Raw genomic sequence first — 20,422 nt, 5'->3', positions numbered from 1 at the left:
GTTTGGCTTGATCCTCCCCCCTCTGGGTCCACACACACACTCACGCACGCACGCACGCACGCACACACACACACACACACCACATTTTGCTTTACAAAGAATAATCATCATCAGAATAAGATTAATAACTGTCTGAATATATCTAAGAATAAAAAAAGAAAGAAAAATAAAGAGAAGAACACTGCAGAGGAAAACAGATTCACTCACACTGCTGTGAAACCAAAAACTCCCTAGTTACAGAGTTAGCTGGAGAGATAACAGCTAGGCATATATGTATGCATCGTCTGTGTATGCATGCATATACTGTATGCAGGCTGGGTGTGTGTGCACATGGAGGGGATGGCATGAAACAAATGTTAACATGTGGGTTTGGATTCATTTCAAATGCCCCAATTTATACAGAAAATTCAACTAGGCCTTTTTCTGTGACTCTACGTGTCTCTTTAAGTGTGCGTCAATGCATGCGTAATGCATCGTCAACTAGCTAGTCAGTGGTAAAATGCCGATCTGCAGATAAAGGGTCAGTGTGATTCATTGTAGCAGCTGTTCAAATCTCTCAGGGCGATGGAGTTAAGGCAGACAGCTGATCTCAGGACAGATTAGAGCGGCTTTGTTGATTTTTTCCCTTGTTTTTTTCTTTGACAAAACAGGTAAACACAATAATTTGGCAGTAAAACAGGTACAGAGCTAATGTTAGCACACAGTCTGAGAGAAAGAAGGAGGAGCAATGAGTAACTAAAGTAGTAAAATATGATCATAACAGTAAAATGGTGCCTTTTACATTGGGCAAAAAACATTGCAGCAGTCATCAAGCTCTAAATGGTACACATTATCTATCTGCCAGCTAATTCATGTAGCTTGCTGAAAAGGGAGACGCCTTGACATTTTCAGTTGGAGTCTGATCTCCACCAGGGACTTCCAATGCCTGGACACGGTCCTGTTAACAGCCAGTCATCAATCCTACTCGTCATTTAAAAGAACGGGCAGCACAGACCCTAATGTAACAGGGTGGCCCAGAACCTTTGGGTTTAAATGCGCGTTGTTAAAAATGCTAAAAAGCTGTCGAGCCCAAAATGGCCTCTTTTCCAGCCCCTGGTAGGACATTACAAGACCACAACAGCATGCTCAGCTTCACCTTTAACAGCCACAACAGCTACAGAAACCTTAAGAGCCATATATACACAGAAGTGTGCACGATAAATACAAATAACAAAAAGAAGTCTTGAGTTCCAATTTTCCACTTTTTAACTTTATAATGGCAGCCACTGCTCTACACCTCTTTAACATTTCTTTACATTTCCTGTTTTTCTCTGCTGTCGTTCCAAAAAGGATCAATTTTCACACTCAACAGTTTGGTCTTTTATTCTCTCCCCAGACAATTTAAAACACTTTTTTAAGCCACAACCAGTTTGTAGTGTTCATTAAATACAAATCATCTGCAAGTCAACAAAAAGGACACAAAGACAGAGCTAACAGCATGACGGAAAATAGGGAAAGGAAGCACAAACTAACATAATTTGCACTTTGTATGGACAGAAGATACAGGGTGACCTCACAAAGTGACATACTGGAATACCAATATCATCCCTTTACACACAGGCACAGGATGAAGACTGACTCAAAATGTAGAAACATGTCCTGCTATCAATGTGCTGCGTCATTTTCTTTAAAAACATGTACAGATGTGTGTATAGGCACAACACAGCCCGTGGTATATTCCACATAGTCAATTGTTAAGAGAGTGTTAAATTTCTACCCACAGTCCTGTCTCTGTCTGAACACAGTCACCTCACTGTCACTGCTGATATATTTGTTTTATGATTCAACAACATCCTCATGAATTAAGAGGAATGAGTAAATTTAACTGCTGGAACAGAGTTCTTCATATTCCAGCTCTGGTGTTTTTTAAATAAAAAGATTAAAATCACTTATCTAACAGAAAAGGTGCAGAACTTGAGAATATGTCGGCTAAATCTACGAGTGAAGCTGACTCTGTCCTCATAAGCCTGTGGGAAGTCAGGTTGATTTATGGGAACATGTCCCCAAGAACTTCAGGTACGGTCGAGAGACTTAGAAAAGACATGGCTGAAAGACACAGAGAGGGAGGGATGGATGGATGAAAGACTGGAGCAGTAGAGAGAGAGAGAGAGAGAGAGAGGTTAACAAACTGTTTGTGAGCCTGGACAGTTTTGTAGAAACGCAAGGGAGGGTCGGAGAGGGTGAGGAGGAGGAGGAGGAGGAGGAGGAGGAGGAGGAGGAGGAGGAGGGGTTGAAGGGGGGGAGGTGTGTTTAGAGGCTTCAGCAGCAGCCTCCTCCAGCCTGTTGGCCTCCCTGGCTGCCGGACAGTGTGGAGTTAGTGGTGGGATGCTGGGGTCCAATTTTAATTCCATTAGCCTGGAAACAGACAGAAAACCACAAAGAAGACAGAAATTAGGTCTGAGAAAAATCTGCCTACAGAATAATGAACGCCTCAACTGTCCGCAACAATATTCCTTTATTACTATTATAAAGAAAATACAGATTGCGACAGGTGAGGAGTGGCTGAATATTTTGGTATGTAAAGGAGATCTGGAGAAATATTTACTCTTCATACCACAATGTTTTCTACAGTTCTTCATAAAATGTTCCTCCTACAAAAAGTTCTGCTACAATTGCGACTGGTTCTAATTATTTTTCAGAAATATTGCAAAATGGTAAAAATGCTGTTGTCTGGTCTTCGATCTTTAAAAGGTAATTCCACCAATTTTAAACATTAAAGTGTGTTTACAGGAGAGTACTGTTTCATATGTGAAAACAGTATAATGAAGACTCTTGTGGCTCCAAAGGAAGCTGTATGTAATCTGATGAACTGCCTCCAGTCATGTTCCTCAGTGGTTACATTGCATTGTGGGTAGTGTCGGCACCAGGTTTTGGAAGGGAAGAAGAATTTGTGGAATAAAAGAGGTAGTATCTCTGGTTCTGCTCTGTCCATTTTGATCATGTGTTTTTAAATGAGTCCATAATGAGTCCAACAGTGTTACAGGAGTCAATGATAGATCAGTAACGATAGATCAGTAACGATAGATCAGTGGATCGTTGTGTAATTCTTGGTCAAATGGAAGTTCTCACTATGTTGACATGTTTGATTCCAGTGAATGATTTGAGAAACACGCCGTCTGAACTTAGAGAGAGCAGCGGACTGATACAGAGCACCATCACATGGTGCAACGACAACCACCCATAGCTCAGTACCAGCAGTTAGCTTGTAGTGGACCACTGCTATCTATTAGTGTTTGAGTTCACCAAGACAAACAGTCAAACTCCTTGTACCTGTTCACATGTTGGATCAATAAAGTTGAGTCTGATAGAACGTGGATGCTTCACACATGTTAAACCCGGCAGCACAGAACATCTCTACACACACAGTTTGTACTGGGCCCGGTGTCACCAATTCTGAATCTGACCACATGTGAAATATGGTAACAATCTCCCTTCTGTTCCTGAGTTATGGTGTTGAATAATGGACAGAAATGTGTTATTGTGGAATATTAAGATGTTATAGTGAAGTTGACCTTTTGGATATAAATGTCATTCATGGTTTTATCCTGATAGATTCGTCATTATTAGTGTATGAATTATTGAGTTTTGTGAGGTCACAGTGAACCCTGACCTTCATCCTTTGACCATCAGATTATTATCCGTTCATCTTTAAGTCAAAGTGGATGTTTATGCAAAATTTGCAGAAATTCCCTCGAGGTGTTACTGACATGTTGCATTCAGGAGAATTGGATGGATGGACAACTCAGAAACATAATGCTGTGAGTACTGCTGTCGCCAGCACAGAGACATAAAACCACTGAAGAATGAGTGTGTCATTGCTTTCATGGTGAGATTAACATTGCACAGTGCCTGCAGGGGCTCCTATTAGATCACATCATAGAGGAAGCAACAGGTGCTGCTGTGCTGCACAAAGGCAAAGGAAACACCAGCAGCACTGAAGGACACGAGGAGAAAAAAGAGTAAATATAAAAGAAGAGAAGCAGAGAGCGAGAGGCAGGCAGGTGGGTGGTGGAGAGACACAGCTCTTTCATCTCTCTCTCTGTGTTTCATCTCTCTCTCTCCCTCTGTATATATTCATCTCCCTCTCTCAGTGAAACTCCCCCTCATACACTCAGTAGAAGTAGTGCCTCTGGGAAACACTGTACGCCTTTAAATCACATTTATTGAGCTAAGGCCATGTGTGTGCATGTGTGTGTGTGAGTATGTGTGTAAGTGTTTTCTCATAGTGGCTGCCAACATTTCTAGTGGGGCTTCCCCCCGCTCTCTCTCCCTCTCTCTCTCAGTCAGCTGATGAGCCTTGGCCGGCCGGCCTGCCTTCACTTCGTCTTACTGTTACTAAACACAGAAACTTTCAGTGTCTGGCTGCCTCCAGACCTGCCTGACTAACACTTGTACTTGCTGGCTGGCTTAAGGGCCAGATACACTCCAAAACAGATGGTAACACAGACAGGCGACGCACACATGGTTCTGTTTATGTACTACAGTGGCTGCCAGAATTCATGGACGTGTTAACATGTTGCTGGCACTTATGGTACACATGTACAGGCCCAAATTTGGGGCTGGATGAGGATGGTCTGTGTGGACCGTGACACAATTTACGTCACAGTTTCTGACTGGATAACAGTTTTCTTCCAAAGATAACCATCTGGATGACTGGATCATAAATCCATACTAAAGGTGACTTTAGCCTGGCCCTAGTTCAGACGTCTGAATCACTGCTCACATTTCAGATGTGTTCAGTATTTCATGTGCTATGCCCTACGTCTGCTAATTCAACCTGTTGAAGAAACAGTTCAACATTAAGAGATTTGTAATTGTGATTATGCTATCTAGCTAGCTACTAACAAATCCATGTTTAGCAGTCAGCACTTGTGATGTGTAGGGTCATACATTTTAGGCTACATATGCAAAGACATAAGCATTAATTGTTTTAACCAGCGAGCACATAAAAAACAACTGCACGCACATGATCTGAGTGCACAAACTGCAAGTATCTGCAAGTAGAAAATCATCCTCTGGAGGCAGCATGTCTGCGGGGCTGTGATGAGTGTTTAGCTCCACTCTACCTACCTGCGTGCAGCTGATCAACATTTGCTTGCTTGTCAAGTTGACTTTTGACATTTTTGAGGTGGGGACAAAATAGACAACGGCTAATGTCTCCCCTCCTTTGACTGGTGACTTTAAATACTGACCATGACCACTGATTGGCTGTTTGGTTTGATTACTGACACAGTCACAGGCAGGCAGCTGCCTGAGAAAACATAATTTTTATGCAAGCAAGTCTTACTGTAAGTTAACATCTTCCAGAAATCATATTTTAATATTGTTTGCAGGTACCGATTTAGTTTACTGCAGAAACTATAATGCTCTGCTATAGCTAGCAAAATAGCACCGTTTATGCTAGAAAAGCTGAAATCATCTTGCAGGAGTGATATTGATTTTGCAAATCATAAAATGTGTTTGTTGACCAAAGCAGGATGACAGAAGAGATTCAGCCTTGTTCCTACTGTTCAGGCCTGTCTGTGTGGACAGTCATCTTTGTTTCTATGAAACCAAGATGTTATTGCAGATGCACTTTGTTTTCACATAAAAAATATGCTTCTGGATTTAACTATTTTAATGTGGAAATAATATGACTAACAGTTGCTGACAATTGCATACTTGTTGACAGGTTTCACAGGTTTCACTGAGTTGATAATCATCTGGTTGACTGGATAACAAATCCACTGACTGGTTGTTGATGAAGGTTCTCAGTCATCTCATTCTTCAGTTCTAACTAACTGGAGGAGCTGCAGGCTCTTAAACCCTGTGTGGGAGTGTCCTTACAGAGTCATTAAGGACACATGTGAGCTCTGAGTTTCAGAGTCGTTAGGGCCACTTGTGGGTCATTGACCCAACCGGCCTTCATGTGGGTTGCTAAGGCTAGGTGAGCGCAGGTGTGAATTGTTGTTACTGACTGGTTGGATAGACAGCCTACAGACTGGCTGGCTGGCTGGCTGAGAGTTTGTTTTCTTGCCGAATGACTGAGGCCTTGTGGGATGTGAGGAATTTATGAGCTGGCAAGATGCCGAAAGTCAGAGAGACAGTGAGATAAGGAGAGAGAGAGAGAGACAGGGAGAGACCTGAGGAGTGACGGGAGAACGAGTGGAAAATAAAGCAGGGAGAGAAGGAAAGCAGGGAGTTTTGCTTGGCTGGAGTCAAAGAAAGCAGAGAAGAGGGTTTTTCCCTTCTTTCTGAGGAGCGAGGGAGTGTGGCAAACCACACACACTGCTGCAAAACCACACTGAGGAGAAAGAGGAAAGGAAAAGAGGAGAACAAAGACGGGAATACTGGAGAGGATAGCCAAAAAAAGAGAACAAGAATGGAGAGGTTTGAGGAGGAAGGAAAAGGAGAGAGAGCAGTGTGTCTCACCTCATTGTTGATATCAAACACTCCTTCCTGGATCTTCTCATAGATCTCCTTGGCTGTGTTGATGAAAGCCTAACATAGAGACAGGAAGTGGAAAAGACAGAAAGAGAAAAGGAGAATCAATTCACATTTATATGATGACCTTGATGAGAAGAGACTGGTCAGTTCTTATGAAAGTGTTTTTAGAAAAGAAGCCACACATCATCAAGAATGAAAAAACAATTCCAATGCAAGTTCAAGATGTTGAATAAGAACACAACCAGGCTAAACCATGACTCTGCTTTACTACAAACACCTTCAATTTTAAGATTTTTTATGTATCCCATGTAACTATTAGCTCTTTTCAGACGCCGCATTATCGCCAATTCTCCGCCATTGGTTGTTCACACAGAGCCAAGCAGCTCCGGCGTAAAAGACGAACCAGAGTGTAATTCACACAGAAAGCCGGCGCCGCGGCTCCAAAGGAGGTGTGACGGGACACGTCATGATGATGACGTGTGTGTTTTTCAACGTGTTTCCCCGGTGTCCTCCTATTAATCTAAACATGTACCTGCTGACTGTTTATAATCATATGGATGCTGTTATAATGTGTTGTGATTGAGATCCTGACCCACCAAACATCCTGGAAAGTGACAAAGTTACGTTTTTCAGTCTAAATTACATAATTACATAATTGCCATCAGTCAACAGGACGCTATCTGACTCTTTCACTTGCGGGGAGGGAGGCTGTTTTCTGGGGGAAAGTTCACTGAAGTCTCGGTTGGGGGCAGCGAAATTTCACCTCTCGCCGCATCTGAGACTTTCACACAGAGGCAGATGCGGAGAATTGGCGCAGGATCCCCGCATGCAAACGGCAGTGTGAATGGGGCTACTGTTTAAGAGTCATATCAAAATGCTATGAAAATGATCTTACAGAATCTTAAAACTTGCTGAAAATTGTAACCTATTACTGTGTTTTATCACTGTCAGTTTTGTTCATTGTTCAAAGTGTAAACTGATCTCTTAAATATTTCATAGAGATGCATCAATTGCAGTTAAGATGCCAAGATATTACACATTTAAGAATTCGGGCCTGAACGGCACTGCATGAACAATTTGTGCCAATGGAAATACACAGCCTGCAGACAGACGACAACTAAACATGGGCATTGTGAAACAGGTGTGTGTGTGTGTGTGTGTGTGTGTGTGTGTGTATAAATAAGTCTTACCACAAGCACTTGAAGACCACAAAATGTTAATGTAAGTACAACTAAAAGAAACAAAGCGCCATTCATTGCATATTAAGATAAATAGAATAGAATGGATAATTAGTGAACTTGGAGACTAACTATACTACTATAATTTAGGACTTCGGACATGTATGCCATTATTTTGAGTGTGAAATGAAATGTAGTCATTGGCAAATGACTCACTAAACTGAGCGCTAAGTACAACTAAGCGCGTTTTCTCATGCCGTTACTAAAGATACTGTCATGGGCCGGTCAGTGCAAGACCTACTTTTTCCCTGATGATGTTGCGTTGCTAACAACAAATCCACGTAAGCAGCAGGGGAGCGCTAGTGTTGGAAAAAATGCTCTCAACAATTGTTGGGCAGCAGTCCTGTGGTGTGTTTGGCTTAGGATCTATTCAGACCAAATCTAGCTGTGTTGCGAAACGCTGCAGGTTTGTGCAGCAGTGTGGGAGTGTCACTCCATGGTCCGTGTGTGTGACCAGTTGGGAACCCCCGCCGATCAGTTTGCTGAAAGGCGAGGCTGCTATGTTGTTGTGTTACTAGCATACTGGTCCTACTAGTGATCGCTTGTCCACATCGACGGATTAAAAATAACAGTTAACAATCAGGATGCGAGGCGGATCACTACTATGTGTTTTAAAAACTGGGGCACAAGACCAAACCGAGTCATCACAAGTATAACACAAAGAAACCTCTGTTGTGTTCCCTCTGTATGCTAAATAACAGCCCAGCTACTGACCCGTTCTGCTCCGTTTAGAATCTGCCTCTGCCACAGTAGATGAAGCATGCTGGTCCTACAGTGATGGTTGGCATCCTCAGATTTGTGTTAAACTGGTGCACAATGCCAAACTGAGTGAATAGACATGACACACTACCTTACAATCCACTGTGGTTTCATGTGCGTTGTAATTCATGTGTGTTGTAATTCATGCTGTGAGTCTGATGGCCAGTTTAGGTCATTGGCCACCGCAACAAGACGCTGGGCTGTGTTTCTCCAAAAGTTGAGTGTGTCTCAACTGCTGTCTGTGGACACGGACTGCCGCCATTAAAATGAATGGGAAACCTGATTTTTCACCGCACCGCTGGATTTGGTCTGAAACCAGCCTAATGGAGCCATCAGATCACAGAGGTGATAGAGCTAACAGCTAATGGAGTTAATAGAGCTCAGAGACAACAGAACTAAAAGTTTCTGTTCAGACGAACATGAAGTGATAAACAGTGAACTGGTATTTAATGTGACAAAACAAGTTTACACTAAATAAATGTACTCAAGTACATCAACTGAGTACTGTTTGAATGTTAAAGTACTTTGTACGCAAGTACTTCAAACTAACAACAATAGATGATAACAATAAAGAAAAGAAACATTTTGATTTTGGGATGGAATCAAACTCACTTCCCTACAGTTACAATTGTTTTTCAAAGTGGTGATAGAAGCTCGTCTGGAGCCCTGGTAGCGGTGACACTTACTAAATTACCTTAAACCTCATTTAGTATTTCTGTTCTGTAACTTTACTTGTTGGCCAACATATATGCCAAAACCAATACATTCCCAATAAGCTAATATTGGCCTGGCCTATTTATCATTCTAGCTCTGATATCTTTTTACTTTAATAGACATCTTTGATAAATAAATGCAAAATTTGTATTTCATATTTTGACAAACTAATTTTACTTCTTGGAAATCAGGCTCTCACTTGCTGCTGCACTGACGTATCTTCTCCTTTCCCAGTTTTCTTTTTCAAACGAGGAAATCCATCAAGGAAAATATAGAAGATGAAGACTACTTTAGAAGTAAAACTCTTCATTGAACACTACCTAAGCCCTGAGCTTTTCTAAGTTTAGGTGATATGATTGAAGACCTTGTTAGAAGATGTTGAATCCCTTCAAAACAGATTTACTTTTTTGTTGTCAACAGTTGCAACGACAAGATCTGAGCAAAAAACCAACACACATAGCTTCCTGACAGCACTACACGGATCAGAGCTGCTAGACTAAAGTGGAATTACGTTCCCTGGTTGACCTGCCTCTGACTGTGGTATCCATGCATTTGTCTCGTGGAACAGTCTGTTAGCATTTGTCTCGTGGAACAGTCTGTTAGCATTTGTCTCGTGGAACAGTCTGTTAGCATTTGTCTCGTGGAACAGTCTGTTAGCATTTGTCTCCTGGAACAGTCTGTTAGCATTTGTCTCGTGGAACAGTCTCTTAGTATTTGTCTCCTGGAACCGTCTCTTAGTATTTGTCTCCTGGAACAGTCTGTTAGCATTTGTCTCCTGGAACAGTCTGTTAGCATTTGTCTCCTGGAACAGTCTCTTAGTATTTGTGTCTCAAGGGTCTAAACTGAAGAGTAAATGAGATCAAGTAAAGATCTGACACAACAGATCTCAAACAGTGGAGGCCTTTAAGAACTGAAAGTATGTCCTGAACTTCTACCTGACACCCAGTCTAAAATAGACTGAGGAGCCCAGGGGTGCTCTCCAGTGCACTCTGTCCTACTCACTTCTGTCCTCTTTCCTTACTTCAACACTTCACAATGCCTCGTTCCTTCACATCGCTCAACATATCCTTTGCATGATTTTTAAAAAAATATTTAGGCATAAGAAAGATTAAATAAAACAAAACCACATAAAGAAAAAAGACCAGAAATGAGTAGCGGCTGAGGAACAGTTCTGAAGGAAGGAGGGATGCATGGAAAGAAGAAAGGATGAAGAAAGACGATGCGTACAGGAATTTCTCTCCATCTGTCTCTCTCTCTGAGGACCATCCAATCAACCCAGTGTCCACCCACAGACCCTGACGACAAACCCAGCACCCTGATTGGCTGCTGGATGTCGCTGAGGGGAGGTGGGGTGGAGGTTATGAATATGTATGAACTGTAACTGGTTGATATACTGCTGGTGAGAGAAAGGGAGATGATGGAGGAGAGGAAGGGAGGAGGGCTGAGGAAGAAATGAATGAAAGAGGGCAGGAAGATACAGAGGAGAAGGGGGAGGAAGAAATACTGGAGGAGGGGGAGGAAAAAATTGATAGAGAGTGGGGGAGGTAAAGACCAAATAATGGACGTCAAGGGATGAGGAGGGATGGAGTGAGGAGAAATGAAGGGGAGGGAGGAGAGAAGCAGTATCAGGAGGATACAGAGGACACTAATGAGACAAATTAATCATACCACACACACACACACACACACACACACACACACACACACACACACACACACACACTTCCCCCTCAACTTAACCCCACAGAGAGCTACTCGACAGTGGTTGTGTGTGTGTGTGTGTGTGTGTTTGCATGATATAGGCCAGGCAATAGAGGGTAGGGAAAAAAATCAATGTAAACAAACACACACATACACACTCTCTGCAGTGCCCCTGGCTGTCATGCTGTGCAGTGTAGGATGGGATTATTTATGTGATTGGATAAGTGAGAAAGGGGTCCCCGAGGACAAGGCCGTGCATTCATTACACTCAACAACACCAGGGGTGCGTCTCTGCGAGGGTTGGAGCAGTGAGCTCACTGTGCTTCATGATGCTAATGTGGAGCGGGCAAGGTTAGGCTCCAGCATGGTGATCCATGATGCTACTGATAAAAAGTCAAGTCAACTGAGAGGGAAGCAGTTTAACACAGAACTACTACAATGGATAAGATGAATGTTTACAAAAAAGATTCATTTGATTTTTATTATTTAAGATGCCACTGTTCATTTATCTTTCAATGTGCACGGACTAATATTTCATTCATAATACACAACCAGCAACACACTGGACTGATGCTGTTATTGTGTGTTTTGTTGTTGGTTAATCATTCAGTTTCCCTGATGACAGACAGCATGTCAGTGGTGGTAACGAGGAGGGCAGGGCTACTGCCACCATTGAGGATACCAACTGTCATTACCTTGGTTTTCTTTAGGAATTTGGGGTTTCGGACAGTTTCCTATCTACAGTTACACACACTGTTTTTTTAAAAAAGCATTTCCTATGAATCCAGCATGGGAATGGTTGTGTCACAAATGGGGTCTAATTACATGAACATCTTATAACTTATAATGATTTTAACTTTAGGATGTTTAAGAGCTTTGAGCTTAATGCTATCATTGGTGTGCTAACGTGCTACATATCTGTACAGATTTGTCAAAGTCACTAAATCTAGGCTGTTGCTAATATGGAATGATGATGTATGACTATAGTCATCCTCCATTAGTGGTTATAGAAGCAGTGTGGTTCCTTTAACAGGACAGTGTATAGTATGTGAGTGGTCGAGCAAGAGAAGGAGAGATAGCTACAGTGACTGTGTTCCGAACAGACCGATGTTAGCGGTTAGCGAGTAGAGGGGAAAGTTTAGTAGAGAAGTTGTCAAGTGGCAGTAAAAGTACAATTCCGGTTATAGTTTGACCATGAATACCTCTACAGCTCCTCAATACACAAGAACTGTTTGAGTGACAGCTATCACTATACCTGGTAATATTCATGCTATTGTTTGTCCGTGCTAATATTGATGCTATCACTAATCCATGCTGCTGCTGTTGATCTTGCCTGAATGGCAGCCTGGTTGCAATGGTATTAACGATGTATGACTATTAACCACGCCCCATTCTCTGTCTGAGAGAGGACGTTGACCATTAGACAGGAAGAAAAACTGACTGGAGGTGTGTTTAAGGCTTTAAAGACAATCATATAAGGACATATACAGAGAATATGACTGAATGGTTAGATGTATATTCAAATTCAATAAATTCAATTAATCATTAGTTTTTTGGTAGCTAGTAAAAAATGTATTGAGGGTTGGGGTTTGCTTGCGAGAGTCGGGAGTCATGACCTTAGAATTGCTAAAAGGGCTATGGCCCCAGAGGAGGGGGTCAGAACCGTTCTCAAATCTGAAGGCCACCACTGCTCTCTATAATGTATCAATTTGACACCGTTTTGTTCATTTTCTTGTATTTTTTCAACTTATTGCATTTTCTTGGACTTAATCTATACAGAAGAATGTAATAGATAACTTGTTGTTATAAGCATTTTCATGCAAAACAACAATTTATATGGCAACAATGCTTTTTAGTATTAAGAAGAGCTGTAATAGTTTGTTGATTAATCAATTAGTTGATTAATTGCCAACTATTTTGATAATTGATAAATCATTTAATATTTGAAGCAAAAATGTTTGCTAGTTCCAGCTTCTTAAAAGTAAGGATTCTGCTTTCCTTTGTTATTTATGACAGTAAATAAAGATGATCTGGGAAATTGTGATTCGCAATCGTTTTTTTTTTTTGTTTTTTTTACATTTTATAGATTAAACTATTTGTCAATTAATTGTGAAAATAATCAGCAGATTAATTTGTAATGAAAATAATTTTAAATTGCAGCCTTAATATCCGCCTTGCCTTTTTATTACTTGTCATTCCATACCAATACACCCAACAGCCTGAGTTCATGTCATGTAAAAAAAAAAAAAATCATGTTGAAGCTTCTAATAAATTCATGGGACCTTGGAAAATCCTATAGCTGTACACCATATACTTAAATTGATCAATATTACTTAGCGACTTTTCTGTTCATGCATAATAGGCTTACATGTCCTCTTTTGTGAGGGTTGAGCAGTCCAGTTTTTCTGTATTCCCTCCATTTCTATTTCCAGATAGGTTGATGCTCAACATGTATTGTCAAAGAAAGAAGGTATATGATCAGTGGTTCTAATCAGCTGTGCTAATGCAGTGGTCTAACCATGAGGTTGTGAGCCAGGCCTTTGCTTGACAAAATAAAATTACTATCTTGACAGAACTGAGCCACGTGATATCCACATTCATATCCCCAATAACATAAATACTAAATCAAGTATTGTCTTGAAAAAAGGCTTGGTAAAGGCAATCCTATTCAGATATTCATCATCATTCTGATGGCACTCATAGGGTGTATACACATTCAAAATAATGAATTCCTTGTATTTTTGAGTAAACTGTATTGCAACACACCAATCAGTGCACAGCCTGATTGCATTTATCAGTGAGTCCAGCTTCTTATGCCACAGAATAGCAAAACCTCCTGGAATTCTACCTCCGCCTATCCCCATCCCAAGGTCAGTTGTAGACTCCCCAGTACCAAGAAAATCATCATTAAAAGAGCTCAGTTTCTCCAAGTCTCCAATGTCTCTTGCATACATAGTCACAGTTCTCCAAAAGGCTGTCAACAACCATGCTGCGAGCTTTATCCCCTGAACTCTGGCCCATATGCAGGCCACGACAGTTGAAGGATGACACCCGAATGGATATTTAATGAGATTAGTGAGTGCCCATAGCACCAACTGGCACACTCATTCCCCCTGACGCGAGTGCAGAGTTAGATTGTTGATGACCGCAGTTGTCCATCGCAGCGCTGTCGTGGTGCCTGACCATGTCCACATCCCAGCATGGAAGCAGAGGAAGGAAATAAACAAAGAAATCTCATCCAGTCCAAACAGCGTTTGGTGTCAGGCTGTGTCCTGATATTTGAACAGGTGCAGTGGTGGACTGACCGTCTGCCACACTGGGACAAATCCTGGTGGGCCACTGCATTGTTGAGTCTTAAAAGGCCCTACCTTTTTATCGATCATTATCATCATATAACCAGGTTAAAAGATCCACACACATCAACCTCTCATGTAGCGTTCAAGCTAGCAGCTATATATTCTACTTTTCCTGGTTGTACTTCCCTATTACGGCCACCAACTGTTTGGCCATCATGATTACAAAACGACCCCACTGAGAGACAAGTTGGTATTAGCCTACTATTTGATTCATATTGATGTGTTTTACAAGTTTCCTTTTCAGTGCCTAATGAAATGTGTCCTGTAATACAGGTAGACTTTCCAAACTTTCCCTTCCAAAAACCTGACTTGATGTCAGAATCACCTGTCATTGTAAGACCAGCAACCAGCAAGTACTACAGTGCTGAAGCTAGTGGGCTATGCTATGTCCTTTAGAGTCTGTAAGCCTCTAAGTATTAATAAAGGCTACGTATGAATAAATCCAAATAATGCAATCTTACTGAAAAATTCTGTCGGAACGTCCATATGCCCCTGAAGTCACATTCACATTTTTCATATTCATTCATGTAAATGTAACAACAAAGATATAATAATGATATATATGTGTGTGTGTATATATATATATATATATATATATATATATATACACACACACACACACACACACACATATACATATATATATACACATATACATATACATATATACATATAAGTTATATCTAAGTTTATGTACTGCGTGAGTGTGTATTGTTACCTCCTCTACATTAGAGGCAGTCTTGGCTGAGGTCTCCATGAATATGAGGCCATGTTCTCTGGCAAATGCTTCACCTTCCTCTTTCTTCACCTCTCTCCTCGACTCCAGGTCACTAAAACACACAAACACACATGTAGTCCAGAAGAAATTGAAAGACAATTAAGTGATCTGCATACTCCTCTGAACTCAGACCCTACTATGAAGTTTGGGGATGAAATCAAGACAGTCTGAAACGGGCCTCATGAGAGGGTCAAATTAGTGATGATGAATAAAAATATGGTGGAACAAGTTGAAAGACTGTCATGTGGACATGTGTGACATCTTTTCCTTTATTTGGTTTCACATCTTGACAACAATTCCATATTCATCTTTAGATATGTCCTTTCATAGAGAAACAGAACAGACAGAACATGGGGTGTCTTGAGTTTGAGAAAATGCATAAAATATAGACAAGTCATACAGAGATGAATACTTTTTTTTTTAAACAAAAGAAGGGTGTTTCGGGAAAATATGCATTTCCCACTTTTTCCAAATTTCCTCAAATTTGTGTTCCTGGAGCCTCATTGAAAAGGTAATTCTTTCCATTATGAAGATTTCATGAATAATATCGTACCAGTTCTCTGTAGATGGGGCATCTGGCTGGAGCCATTTCATTGTAATTGCTTTTCTAGCAGCGATATTTAGGATTCAATAAGTGTTTTGTTTTTAATATTTGTATTTAATTTTTGTCCCAAATATAGTAACTAATTCTGAATAAATCATACGCCAAAGCGCATTTACTTTTGGACTGGCCCAAAACAAGTGGAAATGGTCGACTTCCAGGGAGCCACAGTTCCTCCAGCAGCTGGAGCTGCCTGAGTGATGAGATTTCTGCGCAGGTGTAATAAAAAACACTCTTCCAGCCAAACACCCTCCATGCAACAATTTTCCTTCCAAACTTCTTCTGAGATACAACTGTTAGTTTCCCCTCCCATTTTTGTTTTATATGGTGGAGCTTGTTAACTTAACCTCCTGAGGAGCTCTGTATAATCTTGAAATTACTTTAAGCCCTGAATCTGATTTACAGGCACTAATAAGAACCTTCAATAAGATATTTTCAAATGCCCTTTCAATCTGCAACTTAAGGCCTTTTATATGGTGACGTACCTGAAGAAATCTAAAAAAGTCACTATTATTTAATCCGTGTCGTCTTTTCAGTCCCTGAAAGTCACTCAGTGTCCCCCGATTGAAAAAGGTACAATATGAGGAGAGGCCTCGATGAGCCCATCCCTTATAACTCGCATCCAGTTTGTTTGGGATAAAATCAAGGTCATGGGACCAATTCAGAACCTTAATCTCTTCAAACAGACCATTTCTGTTAATAACATTTAGCCAAATTTTCAGAGATAAATTAATCCATTTAATACCTATTTCCATTAAATTCTTAAAAAGTCTTGTATCCCCTAAACGAGCCTGAATTGGTTCAGCTCCGGACATCTTCTCTTCAACTTCTTTCCATCTCGTCTGGTCATCACGATTGCACCAACAATACAAAATCTTCAGTTGGGCCGATATATAATAGTCCTTCAGGCAGACCTTCAGACCGACTCAATCCATGACTCAAAACTTAATACTGGGATTAAATCCCACCTCCTTATGTCTTCCTTTATCTTTTGGCTTAACAAGTTAAACTTTAAATCATACAAATTGGTTAGCTCTTATGGGATGTTTACTCCTAGATATTTAATATGATCCAGATCCCAATTTAATTTGATCTTGGAGCTGATGATCTGGCTAGGTCTATAATTGAAACTTAGTATTTGGGACTGTGAAATATTCAGTTTGTATCCTGATACAGAGCTAAAGACGTCTAAAAATGACAACAATTTCAAAACTGAACACTCTGGGTGAGACAAGTAGAGTAACCCGCAAATAAGGAAATTTCGTTTTCTTGCCCTAGCATTTTAATGCCTGTTATATTATTATTGTGAGTAATCCCCTGACTGAATGCTTCGATAAAAATTGCAAGCAGTAACGGACTCAGTGGACAGCCCTGCCTGGTCCCTCTTTCCAGGCCAAATGAGTTTGATACGGCTCCGTTTTCTGATGACCTTCTATGTACTATGGATGTTTCCATCTTGTACCCCAGTATACCTCACAAAAATGGTCTTGAAGCTCTGAACTATTTTTTTGAATCAAAGAGCAGAATATCGTAAATATATCAAAGAGTCTTTGTTATCTTTAACCGATGAGGTGTTGACAAAAAATTATTTTATGTTTTAAGATCAATACCATCTTCAACTGCGAGGCTCTGCCATGGGATCACCAGAAGCTCCAAATAATACAAATTTATTTATGGGGAGTTTGAGTTGGACTTTATTTTTGGAATTTATAATAACAATTTCTACTCTAAGTTCAGCAAAAGCTATTGGACATACACGGATGACTTATTTTTCATCTGGAGTGGAAATACCAAAGATTTAAAGGAAGTCATACTCTCATTAATTTAGGAATAGAGTCTATAAAATTCACATTGTGTTATGATCTTGATATTTTAATTTTTGGATGTTTTGGTGAAAAAAAGAGGGTACTTGGTTTTAGACTGAAGTGTATAAAAAGGAGACTGACAGAAATACTTTTCTACAGTTCAGTAGTTACAGAAGTATTCAATATAGTAGGCTATTAAGAATAAGACGTATCTGCAATTCTGACGAATCTTTTTAGTGGCACACTCCAGAAGATCTTGTGTGAAAATTTTAAAGTAAGAGGTAATAAATATATTACCTATATATTTATTTATAATTATAAATAACTTGTAATTTGAAGGATTATTCAGTGAAATCAGATTTCCCTCAGAGGCCTACTCATCATTTTTTGTCTCAGATCCCCAGTGGTAATTTTCCTTGCCATAATTGTGTACACTGTTATTCCATGATTAAGGGGAATCATTTCAACCATCCCAAGTCAGGTGTCAACGTTAAGGTCAGGGTGGGAGAATACATGTAATACGACATCTGTGGTTTACCTGTTACAATGCCCATGTAATGTAATGTATTATGTAGGCACAACAAAACTAAAAACCAGGATCTGTGAGCATGTGTTCTATTCATAATTTCGATGTTAAATCATTGGTGGTTAGGCACTTTTATAGTCATAACCATAGTTTGAGTGAACTACATTATACGGACATTGAGGACGCCTTGGAGTGGTGGTAACACGGACACAATCCTTCTCTGGAGAGAAGTGTATTGGATTCTCGACACACCCTTATTCCAAAAGGAATAGAATAGAATAGAATAGAATAGAATAGAATAGAATAGAATAGATGGGGAATTAAGGAATGAGGAGATTTCATTTGCCTGTTTCTTGTGATACAAACATGTGCCATTTTGTTATGATCATTTGTATGAGACCCTGTGTGGACCTGTGCTCTCCTTGAAAGTATGCAGCTCCCCCTATTGGGGTGTACCTGGTGTGCAGATTGTTGTTACCTATAATTAACACACCTGCATAGAGAGTGTTTGACTAAATGGTGTATTTAAATCAGTGTAGAACTAAGTGATTGATTTAGACACACACACACACACACACACACACACACACACACACACACACACACACACACACACACACACACACACACACACACACACACACCATGGATTAAAGCAAAAAAAAAAATCTTTTGACTGAAATGTTTTTTCGAGCTGTAGCCAAGTCATATTCCCAATTTGTAATTTATGAAACATGTTACAGGGCATTTTACTTGGCACGTGCTAAAAAAATAAGATAAGATTTACAGCCTCACCCCACACCATGTTCTCTAATGCAGACATCAAGTGTAAACATTTGACCAACAGTGTTTTACAGGAGGATGATCTGAACAGCTGTTCTATTCACACTTTTCCACGTTTTACTCTTCCAAATAATCAACCATCTACAGAGCTTTTCAGTACGCTATTTTTCTACTTCTTCTTCTCATCATCATCATCATCATCAATTATTATTATTATTATTATTATTATCATTATTAATAATAATATTGTTTAAAGTGAGCCTCTTATCGCAACTTTTGCAGCCTTGTCAGTCTGATGGCGAGTTATCACCTTTCTGTCATCACTAACATACTGTTAATAATCAAAGAAGCTCTGAGGCTTTGTTCTATATGTTATAATACAAGATTTAAGCATTGAGCTACAATCAGGCAACATTCATGATTTTGTACAGTCAAACTAACCAAAAACTTCTTATTGATCATCATTATAAAGTTTCAGGGCGTTCCTGTAACCATGGTAACTCACGGTGCCAGAGGGGAGGGAGAGACGCTGAATGAAGCCGTTTACACAGATACACTCCAGACAAAGTCCAGACTATAGTTGTTATTTCACACATGTAGCACACAACAGGAGACTCTCCATGTCAGACGAGTTCTCACGTGCTGACTAAACTCAAAAACTAATTGATAACGTAGCAGCGCGACGAGTCCTTGCTAGCTAAGCAGCTAAACTTTAGCGCCACTCCATGTTGAGATCCCGCCCTGTGTGGGTCACTACACTGTCATTGGTCAGGCGAGCACACACTGTTAACGATACCATTGGCTGTAGAGTGTGACGATCTGTCAATAAAAAATCAGCCAACACTTGTTCTCCTCTGATCTACATTGATCTCATAAGTCGCCTCTGTGAAGTCTGAATGACGGAAATCCGTCTTAGGGACGGAGAACTTTAATCCATGCACACACACACACAGACACACACACAGACACACACGACAAATTCCTAACCAGCACTACTGATGGCTGCCACACACTGCATAATGATGGTTAGGTCCTGTCATACATAAGTACATCAACAATTTGTCCTGCTCCTGAAGGATCTCACCTCTTGTTGCCAATAAGCATGATGACCATATTGGAGTTGGAATGTTGGCGAGCATCCTCTAACCAGGTTGTCAAGTGGTTGAAGGTATCCCTTCTGTCAAAACAAGCACACAATGTAGTTTTACACTGATAACACAGAAAATATCAGCGATCAAAGAAGCACCTGTTCCCTCTACACATCATCAGATTTTACTCTCCCTTGTTTGATGGTTAATGATGTGCTGGTTGCTTCCTCTTGCGATGTTAATGACATACAGAAATAACTATCTGACCCGTTTCTCCAACAATCATCAGAATTCAGATTTGACGAGTTTGTTACTCTCTCTCAGAAATCTCCCAAAAATTACTTCTACTTCAGTAAATTTATTTAAAGAATACATCTGGCCTCAATAACACTTGCTTTGTTTTTAATACAATATACAGGGTGACAACGTATGCAGAACAACTGTGACTTGTGGGATATGCAAGAATATAAAAGTACACCCAGAGGGATTAAAACAAACACTTGGTTACTCTTGGTTCTAAGCTACTGATATCATGAACCTTTGCCTTAGTTTATACAATATTACTGCAGATCAGGAAGTTTTTATTAGCTCATATTAGCACTGTCCTT

General features: G+C 40.3%; 1 protein-coding gene across 1 annotated transcript in view; it reads right to left on the bottom strand.

Annotated features, from left to right (window-relative positions):
• Nucleotides 1-1,335: 1,335 nt before the first annotated feature.
• The window catches only part of rab2a (RAB2A, member RAS oncogene family), a 47,040-nt gene continuing 27,953 nt past the window's right edge, over nt 1,336-20,422 (bottom strand). The window contains exons 5-8 of the mRNA XM_073490631.1: nt 19,811-19,903; nt 14,952-15,063; nt 6,451-6,519; nt 1,336-2,394 (exon numbers count right to left, since the gene is read on the bottom strand). Of these exons, the coding sequence (XP_073346732.1) occupies nt 2,299-2,394; nt 6,451-6,519; nt 14,952-15,063; nt 19,811-19,903 (370 nt within the window). The 3' untranslated portion in view covers nt 1,336-2,298. The remainder of the gene's footprint in view (nt 2,395-6,450; nt 6,520-14,951; nt 15,064-19,810; nt 19,904-20,422) is intronic.

The sequence above is a fragment of the Pagrus major genome, chromosome 21 (genome assembly GCF_040436345.1).
Source record: "Pagrus major chromosome 21, Pma_NU_1.0".
Lineage (NCBI taxonomy): Eukaryota > Metazoa > Chordata > Actinopteri > Spariformes > Sparidae > Pagrus > Pagrus major.
The sequence above is the reverse complement of the archived record's forward strand: the minus strand, read 5'-3'. Positions and strand labels throughout refer to the sequence as shown.